The sequence below is a fragment of the Primulina tabacum genome, chromosome 13, assembly GCF_025594145.1.
Source record: "Primulina tabacum isolate GXHZ01 chromosome 13, ASM2559414v2, whole genome shotgun sequence".
In the NCBI taxonomy this organism is placed as follows: Eukaryota; Viridiplantae; Streptophyta; class Magnoliopsida; order Lamiales; family Gesneriaceae; genus Primulina; species Primulina tabacum.
Window position 1 is genome coordinate 32472531 of NC_134562.1, and position 12275 is coordinate 32484805.

The 12275-nt window shown below is 36.3% G+C and overlaps 2 protein-coding genes across 2 annotated transcripts; both read right to left on the reverse strand.

Annotated features, from left to right (window-relative positions):
* Positions 1 to 1983: 1983 nt before the first annotated feature.
* LOC142522020 (putative receptor-like protein kinase At4g10390) lies at positions 1984 to 4932 on the reverse strand. Its single transcript, XM_075625197.1, has 6 exons — positions 4837 to 4932; positions 4603 to 4713; positions 2878 to 3013; positions 2663 to 2787; positions 2487 to 2589; positions 1984 to 2165 (listed from the first exon to the last, which is right to left on the reverse strand). Exons 1-6 carry the CDS (start codon positions 4930 to 4932, stop codon positions 1984 to 1986), a joined length of 753 nt encoding a protein of 250 aa, XP_075481312.1.
* Positions 4933 to 5300: 368 nt separating this feature from the next.
* Positions 5301 to 5870, reverse strand: LOC142522021 (secreted RxLR effector protein 161-like). The gene has a single exon (XM_075625198.1). It carries the CDS (start codon positions 5868 to 5870, stop codon positions 5301 to 5303), a length of 570 nt encoding a protein of 189 aa, XP_075481313.1.
* Positions 5871 to 12275: the final 6405 nt, after the last annotated feature.

A 12275-nucleotide genomic window follows, 5' to 3' on the forward strand; every position in this document is an offset into this window, starting at 1 on the left:
ATAAGAGAACAATATACATGTATAAGGTACTCGAGCCCATGATCGAAAAGCTCAAAAGTCTTTTTAGCATTTTAAATTCTAGATATAAATTGACAAAAACCTTAATTTTATATCCTACGAACAAAAAGACAAGATATGTAGTTAATAGATTAAAAACGATTAAAACTTTGACTCGAATAAAGACTCAATCCAAGTCAAATTTGACTTGGGCTTGATAAAATCAAATTACTCATGAAAAGCTTGGCTCACTTAACACCTCGTACAAACCATCAACCACGTAAGGATACTGTGTAAAAAAATGGACTCGTTTAGGATTGGAACTGTAAGGAACAACATACTCCTAGACCGGGAAGTAGGTTTATCTCCAAATCTACGTCTCTTTCAAACCCGAATCAAATCTCATGCATCTACTTTCTGCGGACCACATCGCATATTAATTATTAACTGATGTCTTCTCTTAAATTTATTTCTTCTGAATGATCGATAGATGATTTATTATTCTATAAATGGTCTTGAACTTTCCTTCTTTTACCCTCTTTATCTTTATTATCACGGCTTTTCAGATCTTATTATGATTCACCACTTTATTCCCGATTAATAACTGGTCATTTATTGTATCTAAGTTCGTGTTGTAGTTGATTGGCTTATAATTTATTTTTCTGTTTCATAATTTGTGTGCCAATTTCTATCCTTGCTGCATACTATCTGCAAAATGTAGCTAGCCACGGTCTTATAAAATTAGTGTCTGAAAAACATATTAGTTTCTACGATTTTATGCTCGCTTGCTTTTTGATGAAGTTATCCACTTTGCTATCGCTATTTGGAATCCTTAAATATGGAATTATCACCAAGTACTTTGACAAATATTAAAGTAACATGGATTCGGAATTCTCATAGTAAAATATGTTGTGCAAATACTTCATTCTATGCTCGGAACTAGACATGTTGAAATGAGTTGGCGGGGCGGGCCAGCCCGCCATTTTGGCGGGTCTCTAAATAGTCAACCCAGCCCAACCCACCTTGGGCCGCGGGTTAGGCGGGCCGACCCGCTTATTTTTTCAAGAAAAAAATTCTAAACATTTTTCAGTCAAATAGTTTCATAAAATAATTAAAAAAATTGAAATAAGAAATTAAGAAAGCATACAATATAATCCATAAAAAGTAAAGTGCTTAAACCAAACATGAAGATTGAGACATGGAAGAGAACATAAGGTCGAGGAAAGAGACGGTTGTAAATTTTAAAAAATATTATGTTTTCAACAATACACATAATTAGCAAACCTCCGTCGGGTTCACAAAATTTCACTGTAACTCGTCGGACTTCAAATGAAACCATTCTTGGGTTCACAAACAACTGCTATGCTTAAAAAATATTTTAAGATTCATAAATAAAATTTACAGGAATTTCTTCCCTTTTTTTCTTTATGTATATCTGTAAATTTTTCTTTTTTTATTTTCTTTATGTATATTTGTTGTAAGAGTAAATTATCAATAAATATGTTTTAAGATTAAATTATCAATATATTTGTTCTAAGATATGGAGGCGCATGAAACTTATTCCAATTTTTATATAAAACTTAAAAATATAAAATTTTATCCTAATTTGGCTGGCCAGCCCGCCCCGTTTAGGCTCGACCCGTCTTGGCCCGCAACCCAAACGGGCTGCTATTTTATCAACCCAACCCGTTCAATTTTTATAGCGGGGCGGGCCGGCCCTACAGGCCTAACCCAATTTGACAAGTCTACCTGGAATAGCTGGGAAAATAAATTACTGTATAACAATTGATGAATTACGGAACTAAGACTCGGACTTAAGTCCCCGTAGCTGTGATACAACTTCATCAATCGAAGGACGCATATTTTCGAAGTCATATGTGCATGAAATTCCTATTTTTGCGAGTTTAATTGTGTCTTCTGAGCTGCATCCCGAACTTAATATTGTTTTGTGAACAACTTGGTCAATCTGTTTATAATATTTTGCAATCACTGAGATGTGACTTTTTTCTTCCTTTCTACTGGAGCTACTTCCCCCTTCCTTTTGCTCATTCTTTCAGGTCTTGTTACGAAACTTTTTGTGGGCACTTCTCCAAAGTCATTTATCATCATTATCATCTGGAGAAGAATTACACCAAAACTATATATGTATACTGGATATGATCCATTCCCTGTACATATTAATGTTAAATTATAAATACAGCATGATGAAGACATTTTAGAGAATTTTCCAGATTGAGTTAATTTGGACATATGCATTAAAATTTATATATTTCTAAACTTAAGAATATCAAGTTTGTTTTGTGTACATGTATATTTTCTTGAGCCAAACGGTAGTTCTATTAGTATATGGCAGAAAGGAGACAAAAATCTAAGTAGTCAGCACAATCTCCAACCTGATGTGTAACTAATTAGCATTTTGTCATTAGATCAGAAGTGAATGGTTAACGTGTTAAAATTAATAATAGTGTATTATTTAAAAGTCTCATTACCATTGATAAACAATTCTCTTGCCGTATAATGCCAATTTACTGTGGGTATATTTTTCCCTCCTTTTCTTGCCGATCCAAAATAACATACAAAGACGTTATATTCCTGCAACAGCGTAACTCGATAAGATTAATCAAATTATATGTTGACATATACTTCTGTAATTGTTTATATATACCTTATCCAACAACACGTTATCGGGTTTGATATCACCGAGCACAAAATCTTTACTAGAAATTTCTTGAATCGCCATGGCAAGCTGTAGGAGTTTATTATGTATGCCGGTCCATTCGAGTTTCATTTCTATTAATCATGTTGATATATCAATTATAAAAATGGGATCGCAAAATACGTATAATTTTCATACATGCACGCGGCAACAAATTTTCCTACCTTGAAGAACAACTTCGAGATTTCCGGGCACATAGTTCAAGACTAAACTAAAATGTTCTTCGTCGTCGTCACATTGTATCCCAATTAAAGATACAATGTGTGCATCATCCAAGCTGCTGAGAGCATCTCTTTCATTCTTGCAATTGAGAAAATCACAGTTTCAATTAAATAATTAAGGTTAGTGCTTAATCACATTTTACATGATGAATAATAGATTTTTAATTTACCTCCCCACTACAAGAAAAAAGGCCTACGACAACGGTGAAAAACCGTTGTCGTAGGTCTTTTAAAACTGTTGTTAAAGCCCCTGTTGTTAAAGGGTGCGCTCAAAGACAACAGGTTTTTTTCCGTTGTTGTAGCTACAATTTGCAACGGTTTATGAGTAACCGTCGCCTAAAAATTAGCGAGGGATTTATGTAAAACCGTCGTTATTTAGCGACGGATTAAAAAACCGTCGTCTACAAATTTAGCGACGGAATTAAGAAACCATCGCTAAAATTACCGACAATTTGTTTATGCATTCAGTCGCTATCTTAGCGACGGTTACATCATAACTTCCGTCGCTAATATTTTCGGTAAAATAAAAAATATATACTTTTAATAATTTAATAAATCTAAAAAAACTTACAATATTACTATGAAAACATAATTCCTACCAAAAATTAAAGAGAAAAAATTTACATTAAATCGAAACTAAAATCGTGTAAAAGAGAAAAATTTTAAGTGTTGTGAAGTGGTAAAATTGTGTAAGAGAGAAAAATTTTAAGTGTTGTGAGGTGGGTGTAAGAAAATGGATTGAAAGAGACGGTATTTATAAAAAATTGCGCGACGGTTATTTGTTTAAACCGTCGCAAATAGCGACGGTTAATGGCAACAACGTCGCTAATTATGGCGGTTTTTTTAAAATTTAAATTTGCGACGGTTTGACTTACGGCCGTCGCTATATTTAGCGATGGTAAAGCTATAACCGTCGTTAAAATTAACGACGGCTTGAATAAAACCGTTGCTACGTGAAAACATGCGACGGTTTGCCTTTACTTTAGCGACGGTTCAGTTAAACCGTCGCGAAACATAGCGACGAATGTAAGTCAAACCGTCGCAATTTTTAAATAGCGACGGTTTATATTAAACTGTCGCCAAATTTAGCAACGGTTTTTGCTGAATCGTCGCTAAATATGGCAACAGCTTACACAAACCGTTGTCGATTGTCCAAAAAACACGCTAATAGATAACAGTTCACAAAACCGTTGTCATAAATACTCAAAGACAATGGTTTTATAGAACCGTTGTCATTGACTCTAAAAACCGTTGTCTTTAACCCCAAAAGACAACGGTTTTTAACCGTTGTCCCAATAAGCTTTGTCAGCTTTATCATACACTTTAACGGCAATATCTTTATACTTAAATGTTCCTTTGTACACCTTGCCATATTTTCCCTCGCCAATAGGTGTATCAAACCCGTCAGTCAATTCTCCAAGTTCTACGTATGTAAAAACTCGAGGGTCTTTCCTCTGATTGAATTTTTTTTTAAAAAAAGTTCATTTTATAAGGCATTGTAAACATCAGTTTAGTGAAAAGCTAAATCGATTAATTTAATTTTAAAGTACATTTGTTTTGCTCAATGATAAATGTTTCTTAGTTACCTATTGTTATCTGGATCACAACGGAGTAAAAATAAAAGAATAGTGGAAATCAAATATGAACATGAAATCATCGAAAATCAACCTGGGGTGTCTTTTTCGAAGATTTCGATGAAGCTTCTGAACTTGAAGCTGAAATCAATTTTATCTTTCCAGCATTCCTTGATTTCGGGGCCATGATTGATAAGTTTGCTTCCTGAACCATTAAAACAATGCACGTCTAAGCATATTAAAACATAAAACAATCCTACAACATGTGTTTCTTCCTCCAGTGCATGCATGAAAGGAAATGAGACTGAAGTCAAGCCGGAAAATGAACCTTGACAATGTGGTAGGACTCACCTGTTGTACGTTCTTCAATGTCTTCGACCTCGATTACGACGAGTTCTTCAAGCCCAGCGATGATTACAACCATCTTAGAAAGTAGGTTTAGATGATGTGGGTTATATTGAGCGAAGATCAGAAGAGCATCTCAATTCATTCTCATTGAGTATGTGGAAAATAAAATGCAAGAGTTTTCTCAGTTATACATGATCGCTTGTTCACTAACATGCTAACTACTATCTAAATGTCAATTAACAAGATAACTAACTATTAACTTATACTTGATATACTCCACTCAAGATGTACTATAAATGTTTTTGATAGACATCTTGGATAGTAAATTTGAAAGAGTAGTAGATGGTAGGGGCTTTGTAAGCATGTCAGCGAGTTGTGAGTTGGAACGAATTGGCAACAGCTTGATGGAACCATCTAATACTTTCCCGCGAATGAAGTGACAATCTATTTCAATGTGCTTGGTTCTTTCGTGAAAAACTTGTTTAGTGGCAAGATGGATTGCTGATCGGTTATCGCAGAACATAGTTGCGGGGGAGGGCGAAGATATCTGCAAGTCACGTGTAATAATTGAGTGAGCCAAATAATCTCACTGGTGGTGCTGGTTAAGGCTCGGTATTCGGCTTCGGTGGAGGATCTGGAGATGGTGGCTTGTTTCTTTGCTTTCCAAGAGATAAGAACATCACCAAGGAAGACACAGTAACCTGTTATAGACTTCCGTGTATCAGGACATGAAGCCCAGTCAACGTCGGAGAATGCGCATAGTTGTGTGGATGAAGAGGCGGAGAAAAAGATGCCTTGACCAGGGGCTGATTTGAGGTAGCGTAAAATGTGTTGCACAGCCCATAAATGAGGTGTACGAGGCTTAGACACATATTGACTAAGTTTGTGTACCGCAAATGTAATGTCTGGACGTGATAATGTGAGATAAAGAAGGCGTCCAATGAGACATCGATATTGGGATATAGCCTCCAGCAGCTCACCATCAGTGGTGTTTAGATGAATGTGTGTTTCCATTGGGGCTGAAGCCGGCTTACTTGCTAGAAAGCCGGTATCCTCTAATAGCTTTAGAGTGTATTGTCTTTGTGAAAGGCATATACGTGTTGTGATTGTGCTATTTCAAGACCAAGAAAGTATTTAACTGACCCTAAGTCTTTGAGCTTAAATTGTCCTTGAAGAAATGTTTTGAAAGATTGTAAAAGATGTGGAGATGGCCCTGCAATGATGATATCGTCCACGTACACAAGCAAGGCAATGAAGGATGAACATGCTCCTTTAGTAAACAGCGTATGATCCGATTGAGATTGGACAAATCCGGAGTTAAGTAAAGCTTGGGAAAACTTGGTATACCACTGCCGAGAAGCTTGACGAAGACCATAGTTTGATTTATGAAGTTTGCACACAAGTTTTGAAGACGAAGGACTGTGTGCAACTTGCTTAGTGTATCCAAGAGGTAAATTCATGTATACTTCCTCCGATAGATCACCATTGAGAAAGGCATTGTTCACGTCCAATTGAACAAGATTCCAATTTTTACTGGCCGCAAGTGCAAACAAAATTTTGACAGTTGCTAATTTGGCTACAGGCGGGAAAGTTTCAAAGAAGTCTACACCTTCCTGTTGGGTGAAGCCTTTGGCTACCAATCGAGCCTTGTGTCTTTCCACTAAACCATTTGAGGAATATTTGATCTTGTAAACCCATCGACATCCGATGGAATGCTTTCCAGTTGGTAATGGAACAATAGACCATGAACGGTTAGCTTCCATAGCATCGAGCTCATCCCTCATTGCTTTCTGCCACTGAGGAAGATTGACAGCTTGCTGAAAAAATTGTGGTTCAAACTGGGAAGATACATTTAGCACCAGCTGGCGATATGGAGGAGATAGCGAGTCATAAGATATGTAAGAACTCAAAGGATATGAGGAGTCAGAGTGTGAATAAGTGTTCAATTTCAGTAAGTTGCAATGATAATCACAGAGGTATGATGGAGGATGTGTATATCGGGACGATGATCGATGAGGTACTCTCACTGACTGTTCAGGAGGTTGAATATGTGAAGAAGAATCAGTGCTGGAAGTGCTGGAATCAGGTAAGTGTGGAACTTCAACCGATGTTGGGATGGCTGTGTCAATGTTTGGTGGGTTCAATGGCAATGGCAAAACCATGCTAGGAAATGGATCAATGTTGACTGTTGGAGTAATTGACAGAAATGGAAATGTGTCTTCATGAAATATAACATCCCTAGACACAAAGATTTCTTGTCTCTTGATATCAAGTAGCTTGTACCCTTTAATACCTGGAGGGTAACCCAAGAAGACACAAGCACGAGCTCGGGGTGACATTTTGTCACGATGAGCAGCAAGGGTGGATGCAAATGCGAGGCAACCAAAATTACGCAATGATAAATAGTCAAAAGATTGCTGGTATAAAGTTCATAAGGTGACTTACTTTGAATTGTGGGAGAAGGGATCCGATTGATCAGGTAAGTGGCTGTCAATACACATTCTCCCCAAAGTTTATCAGGAACATGGGATTGAAAGAACGGGGCTCGAGCAACATTAAGCAGATGCTGATGCTTCCTTTCTACAACCGAGTTTTGTTGTGGCGTTTGCACACACGGGAACTGATGTACAATGCCTTTTTCAAGGAATAATTCTGTGAATGCAAGCTCTTTTGCATTATCAGTGCCGAAGGCTTTGATCTTCTTAAGGAACTGAGTTTCAACCATAATGCAAAATTTTGACACAAACTTATATGCATTGGATTTGTGTTGAAAAAAAAAACCATGTAAATCGCGTACAATCATCCACCAAAGTTAATAAATGCCATTGATTATTTTGTGTTGAAACATGGTATGGTCCCCATACATCGCAATGCACGAGATCGAAAGACGAATCAGACATGTTATTGTGAGCTATGAACGCTAGTCTTCTCTGTTTAGCTAACGGACAAACAAGGCAAGGTTTATTCTTATCAAGACTATGTGTGCTATATTGTAAGCGATCTTTTAAGGTATCCATGACTCTAACAGATGGATGTCTGAGGCGGCTGTGCCATGTTTCCACTGATATATGATTGATTGTAGCTTGCTGAAGACTTGACCTTGTATCCAGTACATAGAGTCCTTCTATTTTCTTACCCTTGCCAATCGTCTTCCTCGTCATTGCCTCCTGAATGATGAATGAATCATGATAAAAACTGATCATGGACTTGGTGGTAGTTAGAAGAGAACTGATAGATAAGAGGTTAAATTTGAAGTCCGGTATGAACATAACATCCTCAAGAATTAAGGAATCACCAAGTGTAATGGTGCCACTGAACTTAACTTCAATTGTTGTGTGGTTAGGCAGAGTGACTGTGGAGCCAATAACCGGTTGGAGTGAAGTAAACAGATGTGCACTGGAGCAAATGTGTCTGGATGCTCCAGAGTCAACTATCCAATACGAAGAAGAAGACAATGCATTCGAGGTATGTGTAGATAGACAAATACCTGTAGTATGAGCATGACAAGAGTCACTGGCATGAGCACTGTTCTTGTCCAACGAAGAGATATGTTGATCAAATAACATCTTTAACTGGTTCAATTGCGTATTGTTAAAACTTTGAAACAGATTATGAGATGGGCTATCATTGTCGTTAGTATCACCGGAGGGGTCACATGGTCCAGAGACTTGATTTGCAGTGATCATATTTGGTCGAGGAATGAGGTTTCCTCTAGACTTAAATCCCTGGAGGATACCCATGTATTTTGTAACAAGTGTCCACTGTATGCCCATTGACATTACACTTAGTACAGAAAGGTCTTTCTCGGTGAAATCTTGGTGGCCCTCGTACATGAGCTTGCCTTTGTGACTGATCATTCTTTAGTGCAAATGCCATGTGTCCTGGAGAGGGTTGGGATGGAAATTGTGATCCAATGGTTCTTTGACGTTCTTCTTGAACCACCAACGAGAAAACCCGATTGATAGGGGGAAGTGGATCGAGTAGCAAAACTTGACTTCGGATTTGAGCAAAAGAATCATTGAGGCCCATGAGAAATGTCATAATGTAGTCCATCTGATGATGTGCGTCCATTTTCTTAACTCCCTCACAAATGCATCGACCACAGCTACACATTGGGCGGAAATTATTCAATTCTTTCCAAAGAGCTTTAAGCTTCGTGAAGTAGATACTTACAGATTGTTGTTCTTGACGCAAATTGATCAAATCACGCCTGAGTTGAAAAATTTCTGGGACCGTTGCTTTGTTGAAAACGTTCTTGGAGATCATCCCAGATGTTAGCTGCAAATTCAGAGAAAAGAACGCTTGCAGAGATTTCTTTGGAAACAGAATTCAGGATCCAAGAAATTACAATGTTATTGTTTCGAGTCCAAAAATTCAGGAGGTTTGACAATCGTTCCATCGACAAAACCGAACTTGTTCTTGACGGAAAGTGCTATTTTCATGGATCTGCTCCAGGATGAATAGTTGTCTCCCATGAGTGATTGTGAGACCAGCACGAGACCGGGATTATCTGAGTGATGCAAGAAGTATGGACTCATGGGATCGTCAATGGCGGACTGACCAAATGAGCGTGTAGACTCGGACTGATTTCCAGGAGCCATATATCACTCAGTGTGAAATTGCCGAAGTGAAAAAAAACTAGGGGATCAGCGTAATCAGAAATCAATGCGCCGATGGTGGCGCCGACGTCGATCGAGAAACTTTGTGCGGAAGGTTTAGCTCTGATACCATATCGAGCGAAGATCAGAAGAGCATCTCAATTCATTCTCATTGAGTATGTGGAAAATAAAATGCGGGAGTTTTCTCAGTTATACATGATCGCTTGTTCAAAAACATGGTAACTACTATCTAACTGTCAATTAACAAGATAACTAACTATTAACTTATACTTGATAGGTTAAGCTAGCTACAGGATACGGCAACACATGCACCCTTGGAACTCCGCACCGCTAAGTGGTTCCTCTGCTGGTATTTGTATATATATATCATCGTATCACAGGGGCTGCATTTCTATATACACAGCATATATAGATATACGTGCAGCCTGAATTTTTCCTTATATGATTGGCTCTAAATATCGTCCTTTGTTTCAATTCCCCCCCACTACTCTGCACATTTTTTGTTTGGACCAATTTACGTTAAATATGATTCACAGTTGGTACGAGTAGTACTGCATGGTGCTGGAACATGCATATTGGTATGCATTCGCCATTAAATTTAATTTGTCTCAAGATCGAGAATACACTAACTTTATTATATATATCTGCTTTTTTTTAAGTCGTATGTACCATATTAACACTGTTAAATGCCATGACTCCATCAAGTTCCATATCAGCTTTCTGTAACTCATGTTATAATGCATTGCATGCATGCATGCCTTTTGAGAACTTTTTGACATTAAAAGAAAATTTCAATAAATTTTGGATTAATTAAAATAATATGTTAGAAATGAAGTATAAAGCTTACTTGTAATTTAATTTATTAACCATCAAAATCTATGTGTGAACGGCGAAATGAAATTTATTTTGTCGAAAGATTAAGTTCTGGGATCATGTTTTTTGACACACAAAAACTCATGTGAGACGGTCTCACCAGCCAATTTTGTGAAACGTATATTCTATATGGGTCACCCACGAAAAAATATTGCTTTTTATGTCAAATATATTAATTTTTATTGTATTATGGATAGGATTGATTCGTCTCACGAATAAAGATCCGTGAGACCGTCTTATGAAAGACCTACTCTTTTTGACATTATCCTTGATTATTTATGATAACATTATTTAATTTATTGGAAATATGGTTCGTAGTGCTTAATTATTAGATTAAGTTTTCGAAGTTACAGTTTCGAGTATTTTAAATAATGTTCTACCTCACTATTAATATTTGGGAGACTCGAACAAAAAGGCTACTTGATTTACAAATAAAAAAAGATAGTTCGAGCACAATACAAGAATAAATGCTTATGGTGACATTCATAAAAGTCATTATATTCCATATTTAGTGATATTTAAGTTTTAGTGACACCTCCAACAAATGCCCTCTATTCCAATGTCGTCTTAAACTTCCTGACATTTTTTAATGTCATTATAAGATGTTAATGACAACTTCATACGCGTTACTAATTATTCATATAATGACAATTTTAAATGTCAGGAAAACTCATGTTTTAAGTACATTTATACATGTCTTGTTATTATAGTAATAATGACAAATTTATATGTCAGTTAAAATCATTTATAATGACAACTAAACATGTAATGTATGTTATTTATAGTGACAATAACAAATGTGGAAATATTTGGGTTGGATAAATATAGGAGGAGGGAAAAATAGATAAAATAGCTGTGAGAATAAAAAAACATATTAGATTAGTTATCCTGACATTTTTAATTGATGTCATTTTTTTATATGGAGGAAAATTTTCCCTCCTCCAATATTTATCCAACCCAAATATTCTCACATTTATTTATAGTGACAATTTTTGTTTTTTAATGATTTTTTACGATGTGGGAAAAATAATTGTTTCCCTTCATATAAAAAATTACAGACCCTACCGATAAAGAATAGGTCTCTTGTGAGATGGTCTCACGAATCTTTATCTGTGAGACGGGTCAACCCTACCGATATTCACAATAAAAAGTAATACTCTTAGCATAAAAAGTAATACATTTTCATGGATGACCCAAATAAGAGATCCGTCTAACAAAATATGACTCAGTGAGACCGTCTCACACAAGTTTTTGCTTTCTTTAAAATGACTTTTGGTATACATAAAAACTCATATGAGTCGGTTTTACATGTCACTTTTATAATACGGATATACGATCCGACCCATGAAAAAATATTATTTTTTATGTCAAAAGTATTATTTTTTACTGCAAATATAGACCGAGTTGACTCGTCTTACAAGAAATCTACTTTTTGGGTTGCAGAAATGCTAGTAATCTTGATTTTGATGTTAAATTTTTTATTGTATTTCTAATATTTTAACTCAAGTGTACAGCTGTTCGATATCAATTTAGAAGATTTGAGAACCTGGAACTAAAATGTAAGATGAAAATCTGGCGAGCCGAAGTACTTTGATGATATCTCACAAACCAGTGGCATAAATGACCAGCGGGAAAAACGGTTAAAAAGACAATCCAATACTCTACAAGTCATACCTCAGGCCGTTCAGGTTATTTCTTAAGTTATCTATGTTAACCGGATGTCGCAATATCCAGTTGGAAGTCACGGATACAAAAAAACAGCTAGACTTGAGCAGTAATGATATTTTGATCATGTCTCTCAGCTCGATTATGATAATGGAACGACTAAACATGCTTTAAAAGGACAAAAATGATATACAAAAGAAGATGATAAATAGTGATTAAGTTTCTGGTTCTGCAACATGGATACGGTTGTTGACTAGACATG